This window comes from Sarcophilus harrisii, chromosome 6 (genome assembly GCF_902635505.1).
Source record: "Sarcophilus harrisii chromosome 6, mSarHar1.11, whole genome shotgun sequence".
In the NCBI taxonomy this organism is placed as follows: Eukaryota; Metazoa; Chordata; class Mammalia; order Dasyuromorphia; family Dasyuridae; genus Sarcophilus; species Sarcophilus harrisii.
Window position 1 is genome coordinate 201,951,671 of NC_045431.1, and position 20,883 is coordinate 201,972,553.

General features: G+C 35.0%; 1 protein-coding gene across 2 annotated transcripts in view; it reads left to right on the forward strand.

The window, feature by feature from the left end:
* The window catches only part of IPO7 (importin 7), a 48,314-nt gene extending 36,562 nt beyond the window's left edge, over positions 1-11,752 (forward strand). Inside the window, exons 17-26 of one of the 2 annotated variants that reach the window (XR_004230338.1) lie at positions 186-252; positions 358-483; positions 1,042-1,139; positions 1,915-2,010; positions 2,423-2,643; positions 2,726-2,931; positions 4,705-4,911; positions 6,029-6,145; positions 8,489-9,013; positions 11,449-11,752. Coding sequence is in view for 1 of the 2 variants with exons in the window: in XM_031943142.1 (XP_031799002.1) it covers positions 186-252; positions 358-483; positions 1,042-1,139; positions 1,915-2,010; positions 2,423-2,643; positions 2,726-2,931; positions 4,705-4,911; positions 6,029-6,145; positions 8,489-8,586 (1,236 nt within the window). In the remaining variant the exon portion in view is untranslated. Of the gene's footprint in view, positions 1-185; positions 253-357; positions 484-1,041; positions 1,140-1,914; positions 2,011-2,422; positions 2,644-2,725; positions 2,932-4,704; positions 4,912-6,028; positions 6,146-8,488 lie in introns of both variants that reach the window. The other variant, XM_031943142.1, reaches the window with a different exon arrangement.
* The last annotated feature ends 9,131 nt before the right edge of the window (positions 11,753-20,883 follow it).

Sequence of the window (20,883 nt, forward strand, 5' to 3'; positions counted from 1 at the left end):
GAGAAGATTATGGGCAGTTCTTTTGACTTCTCTGGCTATTTTAGTGTATTTGAGTTTGGGCCAGGCTCCTTAAATCTCTGATTCTGTTTGTTTTAAAATTGTGATATTCTAGGTGTTTTGGAGGCAGAAACTTAAATCATTCCATGCAGTCTAATGTTATAATTTTATTTCTCTTTCTTTTTCAGATAACACAACAGCTAGAAGGCATTTGTTTGCAGGTCATTGGTACTGTTTTGCAACAGCATGTTTTAGGTATGTGAATGTATATGCCTTTATATGGAATAAGTTATTTGGTGTCAAATAATTCCAATTTTATGTCGGCAAGGAATAATTCCTTCAAAATTCATTTTGTTTCAGAGTTCTATGAGGAAATCTTTTCTTTAGCTCACAGTTTGACCTGTCAGCAAGTCTCTCCACAAATGTGGCAGCTTTTGCCTCTTGTATTTGAAGTCTTTCAGCAGGATGGATTTGATTACTTTACAGGTTAGAAGGCAACTTTGAAATATTCTGGCTTCCTTTGGTTTTTTGTTTTGTTTTGTTTTTGATAATACCAATTGTTTTAGACTACAGATAAAAGTTGGGTTTTTTTTTTTTTTTTTTTTTTTTTAATTAAAGAAAACTGGACAGGACTGCTAGTTGGTGTAGTTGGATAGAGAAGCAGCCTGGAAGTCAGGAGGACTTGAGTTCAAATCTGGCCTCAGACAACACCTAACATCCTAACATGTCCTTCCTGTATGATCCTGGGCAAGTCACATAACTCAATTGCCTCAGCCCAAAAGAGAGAGAGAGAGAGAGAGAGAGAGAGAGAGAGAGAGAGAAAGTGAATAAGATGGAAAAACATACTTTCCACTCAGATATAGCAATCTAGGAAAATGAATTTCTTTGCCTTTGCATGCCTTGATTCTAGTGAGTATATAGTGAAGTAGAGAATAGTTAATTAAAAAGTACTAATTCAGTAAATCTGAGTTCAAGTAGTATATATATAGTGCACAGGATTGTTTTGTAAATCTGTATTTATTTATGATGATTTTAATTTAACAGATATGATGCCTCTTCTTCATAATTATGTAACTGTGGACACAGATACACTTTTGTCAGACACCAAATATCTTGAAATGATATACAGCATGTGCAAAAAGGTAAGTACCCATACCAGCTCCCACAGAATCGGGGGACCTGTTCCTGTTCTGGTCCTTAACTAGTATCTGCCCACTTTATAATGGGCTCATCTTCTCCCTATTTGATATTCTACATTTTACTCTCACGATTTTGTGGCACATATATAGAGACTGCTTCCAGTCCTTTAACTCATTTTCTTTGAATTTTTCTAGTTAAAAGGGATATGTACCAAAAACATAGCTATAATATGAAGAAATACTAGAAGAAAGCATGCTATTTAACACTAGTTCCTCTACCAGGTTTTTTAATCATTAAAGGAGAAAAATATTTTTACTATCCATCACAGTATTGTTTAGGAAAATGCCTTTTAAATTTTTCAAGGAACTTAAAAACCTGTAGATCAGCTTAATTGTGACTTTTTGAGAAGCATTGTCCTTTTGTGGAAAGAGCAATAAATATGTAGTGGAGATTTTAAACATTCTAAGCATATTGTTCATCATTCATTGTGCTAGGCTAAAAATATCCTCTCCATGTATATGCGGGGGTGGGGGGAATTTGGTGACATTTGCTAAATCTTGTTATTTATTGGTATCATGTGAATAGCATCTCATAACTAATTAGCACTAGCCTTCTTTATGAATCTCTTGCTGTTCTCCTTGGTTGCCCCAAGCTTTTACTTAGGAAGGAGCAGGCACAATGAGGACATTTGAGCTCACTAGAGAGAATAGGCTATGGAGTGTCCACCCTACTTTGACCTCATCTTGAGAAGCTTCATTCTACTTTTGTACTTGTTAGGTCTTGACAGGAGTAGCAGGAGAAGACGCAGAATGTCATGCAGCCAAATTGTTGGAAGTGATCATTCTACAATGCAAAGGCCGTGGCATTGATCAGGTTAGTAATATTATAACTACAGTTGACTTTTGAGCAATTAGGAAATTCCAGACATATTTAAAGTTAGGAAATTTTGTGTATCATTCATTTATCTTTTGGAAAAATAATAATATAATTATATATTATAATATAATTATATAATAATAATTATTATTATATAATTATATAATATTATAATTATATAATAATAATTATTATTATTATAAGTATTTTGAGCTGTTTTTTCCCCTGGTAAGAATTGTTTCTTGTTTTTAATACAATACTAAAGGCTTCAGGCAGCTACTAGGATTTGCTCATATTACTATTACTATTATATTAATACTGTTTTTAAAATTGATTTGGTCAATATAGCATTATATGGAAATGGTTTTTAATATGGTCCTTACTGGCATTGCTTTTTAATACTTTGCAGTGTATTCCCTTGTTTGTGGAAGCTGCACTGGAGAGACTCACCAGAGAGGTCAAAACAAGTGAGCTCCGAACAATGTGTCTTCAGGTGGCCATTGCAGCTCTGTATTACAATCCTCATCTGCTCCTCAACACTTTAGAAAACCTTCGGTTCCCTAACAATGTTGAACCAGTCACAAATCACTTTATTACACAGTGGCTTAATGATGTTGATTGTTTCTTGGGGTAAGTGACTTAATAAGGAGAATTTCATGTTATCAATTTTGTGAAAACCCTTTTCCCACTAAACTTCTGTTTTTGTTTTTAGGCTTCACGATAGAAAGATGTGTGTTCTAGGCTTGTGTGCTCTTATTGACTTGGAACAGATACCGCAAGTTTTAAATCAGGTTTCGGGACAAATTCTTCCAGCTTTTATCCTTTTATTTAATGGGTTAAAAAGAGCATATGCTTGTCATGCAGAGCATGAAAATGATAGTGATGAAGATGATGAAGCTGATGATGATGAAGAAACAGGTAAGGGGATTAAAATGATGGAGTCCCCGACTATATTCTATTCTCGTGTTTGGTAGTAAGGACACTGTTACAGATCAGGAACCTCTGGGCAAGATCTGTGTCCTATCTGACACCCCACCCTCATCAAAATGTTCCCCCAGATCACTTCCAGCTTTAATAGTTTGTGGTTAATCACTCTGATAGGAAGAAATAGGACTTGGAATGTTTGTACAACTTTGTATTTTGCAGAAAATGACACTTGTATTTGGATCAATTAAATATTTTCTTGATCTAGGCCCAAGAATATATTTTTGCCATAAAAATTATGCATTTGGGAATTAAACAAATTGTTACAAGTAGTTAGTTTTTAAAAAACGAAATGTACAGAAAACTTTTATTCGGCTAGGGGATTTTGGGATTTGTTTTTTTTTCTCATTTCTCAGATAAGTCTGGTTAGTGTAGATTTCTTCACATGCATGGGAAAGACTCTTCTTGGGCATTAAGGAAGCACTTACAGAATCCTTGTCCTGAACAACGCCAGAAGCACTAGTTGAGATTTCTGATTTATCAAGTATCAGATAACAGAGTGTTTACTAAATGCATTGCACTTCAGGTTGGATTAGTTGTAACAACCTCTCTCAGCACCCTCCTCCATACTAACATTCCAGCCCAGCTACTGTGCAGAGGTAAATCAAGTGGACCATGGGTACACTAATCTAATGTGCTGGTAGTAGGGACCTGATTGATGACTTTTTGGAAAAGACCAAATGCCACTTTGAGGGAGGAGAGGCAGTAAGAAACCTGATTCAAATTTAATAAGATGAGGGGGTTGACTTAGAGCTGACTTTCCTATAAGAATTATTAAATAAACTCTAGTCTAGTTTTTGTCAACATAAACTCAATCTTTTTGATGCAGTGGATGGGGTAAGCATGTTAGTTGTTTTCTGCATCCTTTGTGTTACTTTAGGAATTTCAGAAATGAAATAATCTGTTAGGTGATAGTTTGGGGAAACAAAGAAAAAAGTTATGGAGAAATCATTCTTGAACATTTAAATGTTTTCAGAAGATGGATGTTTTGGTTAGTGGGGGAATTTTTTGGCTTAGGAATAAAAATGTACTGCAGGTTGATTCTGTTACTTTGTATATTTGTACTTGGAAAACACTGCTTCCTAAACTCTTGTTATTAACATCTGTGTGACCTTGAGTTTGCCACTTAATTTCTGACCCCTAATTTCCTTATCTGTAAAGATGTCTTTACACTAGATTTTATATAACACTTCAACATGCTATAGCTGATCTGAATGTCAATTTTAGTCATAGTTATTTTTAGTTTCTAATAATACATTAAGTTCCAGGAGGATATTAGATAATATACAATATCATGGGGAAAAGAGAATTGAATTTGAAGTTGAGAACTTATTATTTCAGAATGTGTAGAATTTTGCACCTTTTTTGTTTTAATGTAAAATGAAGGAAGAATTAACAAGCAGTTAATAAAAAATTAACAAGCACCTCTAAAGGTTCCTTCTAGTAATGATAAATCACCTGCAAGCTTGTGTAAAAACTATTAAACACTTGGTTTGTGGGTTTGGGGTGTTTTGTTTGATAACTGCAATAGTATTTAAATTGTCTTTTGACATTAGGTCATAATTTGACACAGGTCATTAATAACCTGTTTATAAGTGTGCTTTTATAATGGGCCTTCAGGATAATACTTCTTGGGATTTATTGAGTTGTGGACTTAACAATGTTAATGATCTTCCCAAGTTTAAAACCATTCCTGTTCTTTGACAGAAGAGCTTGGAAGTGATGAAGATGATATTGATGAGGATGGGCAAGAATATTTAGAGATTCTAGCTAAGCAGGCAGGAGAAGATGGAGACGATGAAGAGTGGGAAGAAGATGATGCAGAAGAAACTGCCCTGGAAGGCTATTCCACAATCATTGATGATGAAGAGAACCCTGTTGACGAGTATCAGATATTTAAAGCTATATTTCAGAGTAAGTAATTCCAGTGATCATATTTTCTGTACTAGTTCCTAAAAATAGATAGGTAAGTAACCTAAAATTTCTTGATCTAAATGGACATTAGTGAATTATTTTCAAATTTTAAATAAATTTCACTATTCAGAATATGTATTTAATGCTTAGATAATTTTTGGCATACTTTAACAACCTGTATGAACATAATTGGCTGATTCAAGGAGGTGTAATGTATATCATCGCTGGAGATGGTAAACATTTTTGTTGAGCTAAAGCAGCTGAATCAGAACTATTTCACTAAAATATAAATCACTTTGTTTTATACATAATGCCAGTTGTGCTGAAGGTTTAAATAGTGTCCAAAAAAATCAGTATGCCTTGTTATTTTAGGAAATAGGCCAGTGTAGTTTTCTTTATATTTCTTCTCTGAGGTAGTAATTTATATATAAAAGGTGATGCATTTTTGATTTCCTTCACAAGCTAATTGTACAATATTTCAGAGTCTGATTCTTTTTGTACAGCAAAATAACGTTTTGGTCATGTATACTTATTGTGTATCTAATTTATATTTTAATATATTTAACATCTACTGGTCATCCTGCCATCTAGGGGAGGGGGTGGGGGGGGGAGAGGTGAAAAATTGGAACAAGAGGTTTGGCAATTGTTAATGCTGTAAAGTTACCCATGTATATATCCTGTAAATAAAAGGCTATTAAATAAAATATATATATATATATATTGAGCATTCCATGTTACTATGGAAGCTGAATCTGTAAGTATATTTCATTGTGTATATAAATATTCTGAGGTTATTTAGAACAAGGAATAAGAATTTATATGGGAGGAACAAAATGGTACTTTTCCACATTGCTCTATTGAACAATTCAAAAGTGAAAGCTTCATCAAGATAAGTATATCTAGAGTGGTTGTGAGGATTTATTATTCAGTCTTTACCACATACTAAGCACTTGGTATAACTATAAAGTAGCATAGATCAGTTCTTTTGAATTATAGTATGGGTTCCTAGAAAACAAGAAGAATGCTTCAAACACTATGACTCCAATTTCAGTAATTCTTGAAACCTCTTTTAATATGATTGATGGCATAATTTTTTATTTTGTTTTCCTTTTCAAAGCTATTCAGAGTCGTAATCCTGTGTGGTACCAAGCTCTGACTCATGGTCTTAATGAAGAACAAAGAAAACAGTTACAAGACATAGCAACTCTGGCAGACCAGAGACGAGCAGCCCACGGTACTTTCATATGCTTTATTATCTTTTGACTGCCCTGGATAATTTTGCATATTTTTGAAGTTAAAAACAAGCCTTCTGTGGCAAATATAAATTTATGTTGTTTCTTACAGACTACATGGTTAATGTGATTTATTATTGGTAATAGATTTTTAATTGTCCTTATCATTTCATTAATCATAGTTGAATTCATTGAATACACAGTCACCAAATTGTTTTCTGTTCATAATTGTAAGGGGAACCAAGTTCCATCATATGGAAGCAAAGAATTATCAATCACAGGCATAAGTGGATAGGTGATATCTTTGGAAAATCTATTAGAATCATAATATTAACATGTAAACCTGATCCTATAATAATAACAACAACTTAAATGCACATTGATCTTTCAAGTTTCAGGAAGTATTTTGTTCACAGAATACCTTGGTAGAAAAATGTCCATTTGTACTGTTGAGAATCTTTCTCATTATCTTTTCCTCTCTCAAGATTGCCTTTGCTTCCTGTTCATTTGAAACAATAAAAGCCCTTCTAATAGAAGCCTTTTCTCTTCATTCACTCTCTCCTTCTTACATGTGAAAAAGGCATTGCCTATTCTTAGTATTAAGTTCAACCCCTTCACTTCCTCACTTGGCCCTATTATTGGTTATTCCCTTTCATCTTCAATCTTGACTGATTTTCCTAATTCAGAAAATCTGTACACTCATCCTACCACCATCTTTTCTTAAGACGTCCACATAGGGCTGCTGACTTATTTGACAGTCAACTTTTTCCAAGGGCTCCTGTGATCTCCCAGTGTAAAACATTTCTTCTGCTTTCATAGATTGAAATAGTGTTAAATCCCACATTTGTATTTCCCCATCCTCTCTCTCTAGTGTGTTCTAGTCATTGTCTCTTCTGTCACTTCCTTAGTGAGATAAGAAAATCAAAACCATTAACCCTCAAACATAAATGGTTTCCTTCTTCCTTAAACTTATGCCCATCCTTAGTTTGTGTTTTCTTGTTAAGAAAGCCTTGGAGTCATCTTTGAATCTCAAACTGCTCGTCACCCTTCAGTATCTAGAATTGTACTGCTTCTGCCTCCACATCTCTTCTGTCTGTAGCATTTTTGCTCATACTGCTGTCATCCCAGGTCTGCTCAGCCTGATATACATGGCTTTCCATGTGTATTCCCATTTATTTTTCTAACCTTATTTCATTTTATTCCTCTTGTTGCAGTCTTAGTAGTTTCTAACCAAATAGCAACATTAGCTTTCCCCAACTTCTGCCCCGTTTCCTCAGAATCCTTGTCTCCCTTCAAAACTGAGCTTGGTTGCTGTATATCCTGGACAGGTCACTTAATTCTGTTTGCCTCAGTTGTCTGTAAAATGACCTGACAAAGAAAAGACAAACTACTTTGCCAAGAAAACCCCAAAAGAAGTCATAAAGAGTTGGATATGATCAGTGACCTCTCTAGAGGTGTGCGTGTCATGTACAAGATGAGTTTTTCTTCTGCTTTCTTTGTTAGATTTAGGGTGAATGAATACCAGTCATGATCTGGCTCAGAATCAGGAAGGCTATTACCAGTGCTGCCTGTAGAATTTTACCATAAGCGAGTTAACTTGTCTCACCTTTCATTCAGAAAGCGAGTTTCCTCACAACAGTGACATCACTGAATCATGCCAATAGGAACATATTAGCCTCTTTCTGGAAGAGAACTAAAAAAGGGGAGGAGGTTTGGCCCATCCCATAAGGGAAGGAAAGACTATGAGTAGTTTCTTGTGGATAATGAACTAGGTCTTTTGATCGTTAGTGATCCCAAATCATACAATGATGTTGGCCCACATTTTAATCAGAAATGTGCTTCTACTGATGGAAAAAAACCTTGATCTTTTTGTCCTTCATACCATTTACTCTACTTGACATTTGCTATTGTAGACTTGTATTAAAATGTATAAAGTGTTACCCTTTTTCACAGTAGGAAAGATTTAAGAGTTTAGACAGTAGAGTCCATACAAGACAGCCTGAAAATTTAAAATTTAAAGCTTATTATCAATATCTGTAGGTGAGGAAACGAGTCCCAGAGAATGTAATGCCATGTTCTATCTAGTACAGGTGTAAGTAAGCATCCTTATGCCACAGTGACTTAAAAAAATTCATTTTTTGTTAGAGTAGAAACATGTTATGAGCTAAGAGGATCATTAAGGCCACAGAGAGAAGTCTACTGCCAAACACATACATACATACACACACACACACACACACACACACTCTCTCACTCACTAAAAGATAATGCTTATCATTTTTCATTTTTACATAGTAATGAATTCTTTCAAAAAGTTTAATAAAAATAAATGTTTTGTCTTCCAGAATCCAAAATGATTGAGAAACATGGAGGATACAAATTCAACGCTCCAGTTGTGCCAAGTTCATTCAATTTTGGAGGTCCAGCCCCTGGGATGAATTGAATTATCCCTTTCTTTCCTGCTACCGTGTGATTGTAGTAAAGAGCTTGTGTTCCTCCCAGTAGTGGTTCCAGAACTGGTTTGTGTTCTCTACAGCTCACTCTAAACTAATTGATCAATAGATTGGACAGAAACCCCAGGAAGTGGGACCTGATCATGCAACCTGGCACTGGAAAGTAAACCAGAGGGGTCTTGGGCAGGGTGGGGGGAGGGTGGGGCGGTTTTTGTTTTGTTTGGGGGTGGGAGGGTTGTTTTCATTTTTTTTTTTGGAAGAAAAGAAGAACCTGACTTTGGAGCTTCAAATGACACACTGTGGAGATCTGCAAACAAACGAGGGGATGTCATAAGGCAGCTTTTCTTTTTCTGAGGAAAAAATAGGCATGGGCTGCAGGACTATTTAAAATGTCTCATTTACAGTACAAGCTCAAAGGTAGATGTAATTTTTACACTTATGAATATTTTGCCCAGTTTCCTTCCCTTTCCCATCCCCTCTCCCATTGGGTCTTTATTCTTTTAATGTAAATAAGGTAATCTGATAGCCTTACTTAATCTTCATCATTTCCATTTATCAAAGATTGTTCCTATATAGATTATTGGACACTTATTGTAGCACTACATAACTGATACAAATCTGTAAATGAATTAGCACTTTCATATTGAAACAAGCCTGCTAGCCTATGTATAAAATAGCAAAATGTTTGCTGTTTATAAAAAGAAGGGATGTAATGGGGAGGGGGGCTGGGGTACTTTCAAGTTATTAATTTAAAAATGAACTAGCAGTTTTGTACCTGGTGACTGTGGTGCACTCACCTCTGACAGTGACTTGAATTCGGTATGTAAAAAGGGGTTAGTGGATACTTCATTGCTGCTAAAAAAAAATGGCAACACCCTCTGTGTCCTTTGTTTTTTCTTAAGGCTCTCAATGTACAAGTGGAAATTTGGGTATAAGACCTTAATGTAAAAATGAGAAAGGTTATCTTCTCTGAAGCATGTAAATTGGACCTAAGTTCTGCTCTTAAAGAGTTGATTGAAGTGTGTGGATGAACATCTATATATGCAATCTATTAAAAGAACTTAATTCGGCTGATAATGGCTTGATCTGATGCGGTTTTTTCCTATTTTTTTTTTAAACTTCTGTTAGAATGACTTACTTTTCCCCCTGCACCTGCTTATAGTGCTAAGTGCTAGATTTCCTTTTGATTTTGCATTTAAACTACCACACGTGTCTCTGTGCCTATCACAGTATCGATATCTTTTAAATCAGTCAGTAGGCACAGCTCTCTCTGGGACCACTATTGATACCACTCCCAAAACAAGCCAGCAGCAAGATGGTGCATAGAGGTTGCTTTGCCATCCCTCAACCTATTGACACCTCTAAAAGAAATCCTTAGTTTCTTATCTTGCATTGATCATTGATCTTCAATATTTGTCTAGTTAGTCATTGTTGATTTGGGTTGGTTTTATATATTATATATACACACACATATTAACATGTATCAAAGTGTTGTGTTATTGAATTCTAAGCTATTTTAATTTAAATGCTGTTGGGTCTCAAACAGGCTAGAGAATTGATTACATCTGTAAAAATGAAACCTGCACATATTGAAACTCAAAATGCAAAACTTCAGAAAAATGGTTTGTCTTTGTGTGTTTCTTGTATGTTAATAATTAAGTCTGCTTTTTGAAATGTGTGGTTTTCTTGAAGGACAAGCAGTTAAAACGTTTATCCCCATACCTACCTTATCAGAAGGCATCCCTAAGCAAGTTGCATTGCTTACATTTGACCATTTGACCTTCTCATTCTGTGCCCTGGGTATAAGACTCAGCTGGCCATTTGAATATCAGTATAGTTGATACTGACTTATATGTTTCTCTTAATGTTGAGATCAAGTGTGTCACTATGCCACAGCCTTTATTTCTTATCAATTTGTATAGTTAGTTATCCTCATGTGAATCTGATAGCATCATCCAGGTGCTTGAATCTGTCATGAACCTATTAATAGTTTAAAAAAAAATAAAACCTGAAACAGTTATATGTTTTTGGTGTTACATATAGGAGTGGAAATACTTGAATGGGGTTGTAGAAAAGCCACCTATTGCCACCTCTTTTTCCCATCCCTCTAGGTTCCTCCTCTCAATTCCAAATAATCTATTTTTGGCTACCTGTTTTAGACTTCATTATTAAATAAATTGATAAGATTAATTTTCACATTACTAATCTGTCATTGGAAAAGTCCATCTCTAATAAAGGTTTATTATTTTCATGTCATAGTATTAAAGTTCTCTTTTACTAAGGTACTTAACTTGAAGAAATAAATGGTTGGTGTTTAAGATGTTGGGAAGCAAAGTTGAGGCTTATTGTTAAATTCAGGATAGTTTTTCAACATTGAACTTAAAATAAAATGGAATCCTCTTCAATGGGGTTGTTTAGGAAGTAAATAGGAAGAGACCTCATTTGGCATATTTACTAAGACTTTATTTATTGTAAAATAGTGATGACCTCTATTATCTTACTAAGTGACATACTTATTAACTTCAAGGAAAACTTCATTCTTAAGTATAACTAATTATCACTAGTTTATATACCTTATATCCATTTTGCCATATTTTTAAAAGTTTGATCTTGTTTCTTAAAATTTTAACTACAAATAGGTGGAATAACAGTTTTATTGTTATTTCCTTTTTTGGGTTTTTTTTTTTTAATGGATGTACTAAAAATGTAGAGGCTTGACATTTTTATCTTGGATGGTATTAAATGTTCAGGCGAAAATACTACTCATACATCTTTGGGAGCAAAAGTCATCCATTTTGTAGAAATGTATATTCCTAGTACTAAATAAAAGAAATAAATTTGTTTCTCTACAGGTTATATATAAAATGTTGGCTGCTAATCTCCACAAGTTATCAAGATGGTGGCTTCTTTGCTCACCTCATGAAGACCAGAACTCTAGAGCAATGGTGGCCAACTGTAGGCCTAGGCATGGCTCTTTGGCGCTTCATGTGCTGGCCACCCATTGGAGCAAGCATGAAGAAAAGGCATTGGCAATTGTATTTAATATTGAGGGTAAAAGAAATAATCATGTTCTCAGGAAGATACGGAAAAATGAATTATGTAAACTTTTGTTGGTCTGTTCACTTAATTAGATATTAAAAGTTTGGAGAAAAAAAATTCCTATGCCTCTTTGTTGATGAACCTGGTGAAATCTGGCTGCTACATAGCACCTTGCCATGGAGCTTCACCTGTTGGTAAAGGAGTCTTGAGTGCCAGGTTAAGCTGTTCCTTTCTCACTCCACAAAGGCTGACATTTATTAAGGCTACTCCCTTTATCATCCTTAAAGAGAAATTTAAATGAACCAAAGTACAGTTCCTATAATGTCCCCTTTGAACTTACACTTGTATATCTATCCATATTTAGATTTTGTCTGAAGTTAACATTTTGTTTCTTCCATCAAGACAGTGATAGTGGTAGGTTTGATTTGAAATCAAATTAACTTGCACCAGGACACAAGCCCAAGGGCCTCATTCTATGGTGGAGGCACTCATGACCTCCAGCTGACAGGATACAAATTCTGACCGGTTTCAGCAAAAGGGAAGACCAACCAGATCAGATTGTTCCAATTGTTTTCTTAGCCAATCATGATAAGTTCTTTTATCAGAGTAGAATAAGTCATCATTGAATCAATGGCTCTTTTATTGAAAAAGCATTCATGGAATACCAATGCTCAAATTCTCTCTTCTGAAAATGCAGCTTTTTATTGAAACCATGAAATCTATGATACTATGCAAAATGGAGGAATAACTGATGGTGATTGAATGGAATAGACATTTTTTCCTGTGGAGTGCCATTTCAGTCGAGAATGGTTTCAGAGTTATTGTATATGAGGTGGCTAGTAGCATAATAGAAAGCATCAGACTCAACTTCAAATTCTCTGTCTAGACTTATAATTAGCTGTGTGACAGTCTGTTCAATCTCTCAGGTAATAGATACCTCACAGTGTTTTAAGGTTCAAATAACAGCATATAGTTCTTTGCAAACCTTAAAGCATTACCCCATACAAACAACACATACCAAAGAAACAAAACAAAACAGGAAACATGCTATCGATCTTCAGAAAGAACTGATGAACTCATGAGTGCAAATTGAAGCATATTTTCCGTTTTTCTTTGAAAATGGCTAATACAGCAGTTTGTTTTACATTGTCTATGCATACTTGTAATGGATTTTATTTTTCTTAATGGGCAGGGATAGGACAGATAACTTGGAACTAAAAATGAAATTGAATTTGAAAAATAAACCCATTGCCAACATCTAAACAACCTATTCCTCATTCCACATCTGTGATCTTTCTGCTGAGCTGCAAGGGAGGTTATGGGCACATTGGTACCCTGAAGTCAGTCATCAGTTAAAGGTGTGTCTTGTTAGTTTTTTTCTTTTCAAGTTATCAATGTAAATTGTTCTGTTTTAGCTCATTTCCCACATATCTAATAAACACCTATTTTTTGTTTTATTCCTTCTTATGCTAGTTTCTTTTTCCCACACCTCTAAAATTTTTTTCTCCCACAAAAGTGGTACTATCAATGCTTCAGGACTTGTATGAAATTTCCCTCTGTATATGACTTAATTGGAGTAAATGCCTCTTAATTGTATGACTTGATCTAATAGTGACTTTTCCAATAGGATTCCAAATGGTTTTTTAAAACAGCTGGACCAGTGGTACATTAGTATGCCTACTACTCCTGAAACCTTAAAAATAAACTGTTGGATGAATATTTGGGAATCCTTGCAGAAGTGTGATCAAATCTTAATGTATTGACAATATGGCATTTATTTATAAATTCTTATTCAACCATTCCCCAATTGACAGGCATCCCTGAAATTTAATTTCTTTGCCAACAGAGAGCTGCTATAAATATTTTAGAACATACAAGTCCCTTTTCCTTTTTCCTGGAACACAGACCGAATAACATTACTAGGTCAAAGGGCACAAGCAATTTAGTAATTGTTGGGGCATAATTCCAGATTGCTTGGATCAGCTCACAGACCCACAAGCAATGAATTATGGTCCCAATTTTTCCACTTCTCTAGCTACATTCATTGCTTTCCTCTTCTATCATTTTGGCCCACCACCTCTTTCTACTTGAGATTTGGTTACTTGAGATAATTTTTGTATTTTCTGCTGGCACTTATACAATTAATGCATCCCCTTCATTTGGATTTTCTAGTATTATGAATTTTGGAGAGTGAGTCTCAACTTGTTTTCTTCAAAGTTGCTTTAATCTACAGTTTCTGTTGAGGGGCAAATCTAGTCTGAGCTATTTGACCTATCTGGGTCTGTGTCTTTAGGCTAAGTTATTCCAACTTAATTTTGGGGAAAATGATCCGTTTTCAAATGGTCATTCTTTCTTTAATTACATTATATGCAGGGTCCATTTTAAGGGTAGGACTACCTCAATCTAAAAGAGAGGTGGAGATACCATGCAAACTGTATGGAAGTTAAATTCGGGGTAATCAAGAGAAGATAGTTGTGTTTAGAGAATCAGGAAAGGTGAAATGAAAAGGGAATTCCTGGCTTGAGTGGTAAATGGAAATTCACAGGATTAGGAGTAGGGGTGAAAAAAAGCATCATTATAAGCGGTCATTTAGGTCAGCATCACTTGAGGGCCAAGTTTGGAGGTATAAGGTACTTAAAAAGCCTGGAAAGGTAGGTGACGCCCTGAATAAGGAATCTTCGAATGCCAAATGGGATTGTATATTCGTTCTGGAGATAACAGGGAGCAATTATATTTTTTTAAAGTAATAGAATGAGAAGATTGAGATGGTCACATATTTAGGAGAATAAATTTTTGTTGGGTTTCTTGAATACTAGACTACTGGTTTTGCTTTTGTTTTCTGATTATTAACCTGTTCCATTGATTGAATCTTTAAAAAGGAAAAAAGCCAGTAGCCTTATCTAATATATTTTCAGGTCTCTTTTTGTTCTTTTATTTTAGATTTTTTGAAATGTTCTTTTTTATTGCTTCCAATGTTTGGTCTATTTTCTAATATCCTCATGGTAATCTGATTTTTATAATAAACATCTGTACATTTTTATTAGCAAGGTCCAAACATAAACTCTACCTTTCCACTTCTTTCTGTTAAGGAATGTTTTATATGTTCTTAGAGCAATTCCCAGATATCTCACATTTTTAAAGTATTGTATTAGAAATGCTTTTGTGGATTTTGTTTTATGCTATTAATCATCTGCTCAGTCCACCACCTCATTTTTCATTTAGCTTATAAAATAATTGTCCTATTTCTCCTGCCTAATAATTCCTAACTCCTTATTTTCCAAAGCAACACATCCTTAGCCCTCCATGTATGTCATCTACCCCCTTACTTAATAATAGATCTTTTCAGCCCTGACCTGTCTTGCAAATTTCAAACTCATACTTGTAACTGCTTTTTCAGGGAAGGCAGGTAGAAGGATGAGTTCATCTTTCTGAGTAAGTCTAAATCTAAATTTTTTTCCCATTTACATTTAAAATAATTTTCTTTTACATTTATTTTTAAACTTGTTCAGATTTTCCTTTATCTTTACCCTCCAACCCTTATTAAGAAACCATATGTGAAATTAAACAAAATATATCCATAAAAGTCATGTGAAAAAAACATCTCCCACCTTAATGGGAAAAAAAAAATTCCTCAAGAAAAATAGTTATAAAAGAGGAAGACGGGTAGAGAAAGTATACTTTAATCTGTATTCAGACACTTCTCTGGACATATAGAAAAATCCTACATTCTTTAGTCATGGATCATTGTACTGCTGAGAATAGCAGTCATTCATGTTGTTACCACTTTGTATATATAGTATATTTCAGTTTATTTGAGTTTCATCGAGAATTCTGAGCATTCTGCTAATTTTCCACAGAACAATAATATTCTATCACAAACAGTTATTTCCCAATTGATAGGCATCCCCTTAGTATTCCAATTTTTTGTTTTGAGAGCTGCTATATTTCTGTACATACAAGGCCTTTTAAAAAAAAATCTTGGTATTCATGCCTAATAGTGGTATTGTTGATCAAAGGATATGTATTAATGTATATCCCTTTGGGGATAGATGATTTTTTGATTATCAACTGGGGTATGGCTCTTACTTTTTTATAAATTTGACCCTGAGTTCAAATGTAGCCTTGGACATTAGCTGTATGAGGCCAGACAAGTCAATTAATGCCGTTTGCTTATTTCTCATCTGTAAAATGAGATAATGAAATGGCAAACCATTATAGGATCTTTTTGTCAAGAAAGTCCCAAATAGGGTCAACAAAGTCTAAACTTGATTCCTGGATAGTTTCTTTATGTGCTAGTGGTATCTTCTAATGCCAGATGTGAACATTTTCCTCCCAAAAACAGTTCTTAACTTCAGTTTCATCCATGGCACTCCCACTCACAGTCAAAACCTGTCTGTTTTTTCACCCCCCTCCTTCCTGACGTTCTGTTGCCCTCTGTAACTCAAAGCCAATTCATACTTGAATGGTAATCTTGAACAAAGGACATTCCCTGTAGGAGCTGCTCCAGTGAGACAACACACAGGTGTCTTTTGGTTCAGACTCATTTCTTAAGGGCTATGCTCAAAATCCAAATCACTCTGGTTCCCACTGATAGGCCAATAAAAGCTCCCTTTCTTCTCCCTTTCCCCCAATGAAATCCACGTTTCTTATTGTTTGTCCAGCATGGTTCTAGAGCTAGTACCTGTTAACTTTTGTCTGATTCTCTTAACCATCCTCCTAACATCAGGACCTCACCCTTTGTTACCTAAACCGGTTTATTAGTTTGTCTGCTTCACTTGTCCCTCCTCTAGTCCCTCCAATCTACACAGCTGCCAAAGTGACCCTTGTGAAATGATTATAAAGGCACCAGAAGTGACATGATTTGGGGGAGCATAGTTGTTAGCAACTATGTTGCTATGTGGGAAAAAAGCAAGGAAACGGTAACAAAAAGTGAAAATGCTTTTTTTGTGATCCACACTCGGTCCCCAAACTGACTGTAGATGGCTCTCTCCATCACAATTCTATTGGAACTGGTCTGAATCGCCTCCTTGTTTAAGAGGCACAACCATTGGAATTGATTATCATATAATTTTGTTGCTAGGTAACTTAAAATTTCAGGCAACACAGGATTGGGGGGGGGGGGCAGCACCTAGGGAATAACAAGGTGTATTGAGATATTGATTAGCATATCTTTAGACTGGGTCTGCAAAGAACATTCCATCAACCTTCTTTATCCCTCCCTCCATACTACCAAATTGTTCTTTGGTACTTCCCTTTCTCCCCTGAAAACCCCCAAGAAACTCCCCTACAAGTCCTTTTCAGGACTAAGTCCAATATAGTTATCTTCCTTTTTAATGGTGTCTTTGTCTTTACTGGAGCTGACTGCCTAGTCTACCAAACTCCTCTATAGATTTAATGTCTTCAAGCCTTGGGACATGTTCCTTTACTGGATTCTTCCAAACTCCTTTGTAACTCTATTGCTCAGAAATATAGTTCATATTTACCACTCCTTGTGCCCACTTTGCCTTTCATTATGTCTGCAACCTCTTCTAAATAAACCTACCTTTTGGCAAAGAGAATGGGTCTTATGAATTTGTCACATTTATTTCAACCTTGGAATTGGGTATAAAAAGTTTCTCACCCCTCCCCCCATTGTCAAGTAGCGTATTTTAATATGGACTTGTAACTAATGATAAAACTCGGCCTAAATGGATCTTGTTCTCCACTAGTGATATTAACTGAAAGAATGAGGCAAAACAATTCACAAGACATTTTAAAAATGCAGCTTTTTATTGCTTTAAAACTTGAGAAACAATTTCTTTATTAAAGCTTTTTCTTTCAAAAACATGCAAGGATAATTTTTCAACATTGTTATATATATGCTATACATTATAAATTATATGTCAATTCCAATATACTTAAACATTTGTACAATTAATTATCTTGCTGCTGCAAAGGAAAGAAAATAAGAAAGCAAAATGCAAGCAAATCAACAATAAAAAGTGAGAATGTTATATTATGATCCACACTCCCTTCGTGGTTCCCACATCCCCCTCTGGGTGTAGATGGCTTTCTTAATCACCATATCATTGGAACTGACCTGAATCATCTCATTGTCAGAAAGAGCCATATCCATAAGAATTGATCCTCATACAATCTTGTTGCCTTGTCCAATTATGACTTCACTTAGCATTCATGCAAGTCTCTCCAGGACTCTGAAATCATCCTGCTGGTTGTTTCTTATAGAACAATAATATTCCATAACATTCATATACCATAATTTATTCAGCCACTCTCCAAATGATGGGCATCCAGTCAGAAAAAACACTTTTCTAACTTGTTTAAAAAAAAAATCTTCAATTGAAGTTTCAATATACAGTGAAGCTTCGAAGATGTATTGTTAGCCTGTGAGTGATGTTAAAGGCTAGAATTTATATTTGACCCTAGAAGTGACTTGACTAAATCTGTTGAAAGAAAATAATTTTGGCAGATGTAGCAAAGGAAGGATGGATTAAATGTGAAGAAAAGCAGATCAATTAGAAAGCTATTGCAATAATCTTTACTAAAACTGATAAAGACTGAATGATACATTTTGTGAACAAAAAGAAGGGATAGAGAACAATAAAAATGGCGAAGTAGAGATTTTGCAACTTATTGGATATGTGTGAATAAGAAGAAAGTAAAAGAGTCCAGAAAAATTCCAAGGATACTATGGAAGAATGGAGGTACCTCTGAAAAAAACATTTTCATTTGGAAGAAGATTGAGAATGATAAGTTCTATTCTGACCATTGTCCATGTCTCTGAGGTGCCCATTTTGAATGGCTGAAGGCAACTGGTGATATGCAACTGAAACTCAGGAAGAAGACTACTAAAGTCTGGATACATAAATCCAAGACTCATGGGTATAAAAATGCTAATTAAACCCCACTATTTGTGTTGATTAGGTCACCAACAAAACTAGAAAAGGTCTAGGTTAGAGTCTTGGAAAACATCCTGGGTATAGATAGATTGTAAGGATGATGGAGACCATCCAAGAATAGGCAGGTATAAAAAGAACCAGAAGGAAGTAGTGTCACCAGAGAATAGTTTTCATGAGAAGATCATAAACTATTAATATACAGCACAGAGGATGAAGAATGGAAAAACGAATTAAGATTCGGCAATTAAGAGATCATCTATAACATTGAAGAGAGTAGTTTTGGTTAAATGATAATTCTTAAAGCAGACTGAAAAAGGATAGGCAAGAGAGGAATTTTTTCTAGGATTTTGGCTAACAGAAGTATAGGACAATGGCTATAAGAGATGGTGAAGTCTAGTGAGTTTTTCTAAGGATGAAGGAGATGGGCATGTTAAAAAGTAGTAGTGGGAAAGGAACTTAAAAGTAGATTATGAAGATCAGAGATAAGCAAGATGATTGATGTTAGACTTTACGAGCCTATTTTGGTGTTATCTTTCAGCTATGACAGGCATTAAAATCTTTGAATAACACCTCTGAATATATATTAAAACAAGATTTCTAAAATACTGATGCTTGTTCTCATTAAAATATCTTTATAGTAATAGTGAGTGAAAAGATTTAAATACACAACTTTTTTAATAATGCACATAGTAATATAGTGCTAAGTGCACATAATCCATACTTTTTTTATATGCATGCATGTATACCCAATATGCTCAAAAATAATATACTGCAGCCTGTATTAACAAAAATGTAGGAGGCACTATCTGCAGAAGTATTAGTTCACAGAGCCACATCATACAGGAAAGACAGTGACAATGAAGAGGAGCTGTGGGACTACATCATGATTTTAAAGTATCTGCTGAAGACACTTGTAATACTTAGATCTTACAGGAACGTGAAGGGCTCTCAATAGGCATTTACTAAGTCTCTATTTATAGTTTGAAATATTCAATTCTTTGAGGAATTCTTGTCCTGGATATCTTATCCCTTACTACTAGTAAGAGGGGGATAAATAGCCATGATGTTCCTGCCATACATGCTTCTAAACTTTTATAGGCACAAAGTAATTTACCTTGTTTTAATTCCTTTGTCACTGAAAGTACTTTCAACAAGGCTATAAGCTATTCCAATCAAGCTGGTGTGTGAGAATACAAAGAGAAACAAGACCTCATCTTTGCCCTCTAGCAGCTGACATTCTAATAAGAACTTAGTCCAATAAACTCTGGATTCTCATATATTTCACAGAACATGCAGCAGAGGATTAAGACATAATGAAGCAAACACAAAGGCAAGCTCGACTTGCCTTTAAAAAAAAAAAAAAAAAAAAAAAAAAAGGTCCAGTATCAAAGAATTAGATTTTATTTCCACATCTTTGTGCTTCTTATAAAAGCCAGGTAACTTTATACTTTGTCTCACTGAAGGCAAGGTGAGCTCCTCATTTAAGAAAATGGTCTTTTCTTGTCAGTATACTGCAATCTGAATGCTAACCAGGCAGGCAGGACATATCTTGCATAACTTTTCTTCTGGGACAGTCAGCACTTAATACTTGAAAGCTTGTGGCTTACTTAAAGTCACTGCAAAGTGGCATTCCTTTAAATATTCTGGCATGTTATTATTCAAACAATCCCATGTCCTGGAACTTTCTTTCCCATTTAACCATAATGGCATTACTTTTCACCAGTCACACTGATTCACTCTCTTCCTTGATCATGTTTACCAGCCCTCTTCTAGCTTTGTTTACCTTATACAATCCCTTGCAACTTTGACCTCTACAGGAGTCTAGCTTACAAAAAACAATGCTAGAAAAGAGCATAAAATTAATCATTTTTTTTCAGCTGACAAATCCACATTGTATAAACTATACTAATCAATGTGGAGGCATACTAAAAATCTCCTGTTTTTGCTAAATTGTTAATATTAACATATCTTTTTCTCTAAAGACCTAGAAACCTGGATTAGAAATGGAAACCAAACTTTGAATAAAGAATACTACTAGTCCAGTTAAGGGATTTACCTGTGACCTACCCAGCCTCAATTTCAAAGAGAAAAGATTAAGGTATTGATCCTTTCAATCTCTGAATCAAGTGATCCCAGAAGAAACTGAGTAGTTCTACCTGAAAATTAAGTAACTGCCATTTGTCAGACTGGGCTCCTTGAGGGGGGAGGGGGGACTATCTTTTGCCTTTCACCTCTTCACACTGTGCCTAGCACAAGCAGCTGAAATGCTTCTAGATTCAGAAATTGTTTAAAATGTGAAAGGCTGTCAAGTGGAAGAAAGGATTAGACTTGTTCTGCTTTGGATGGCAG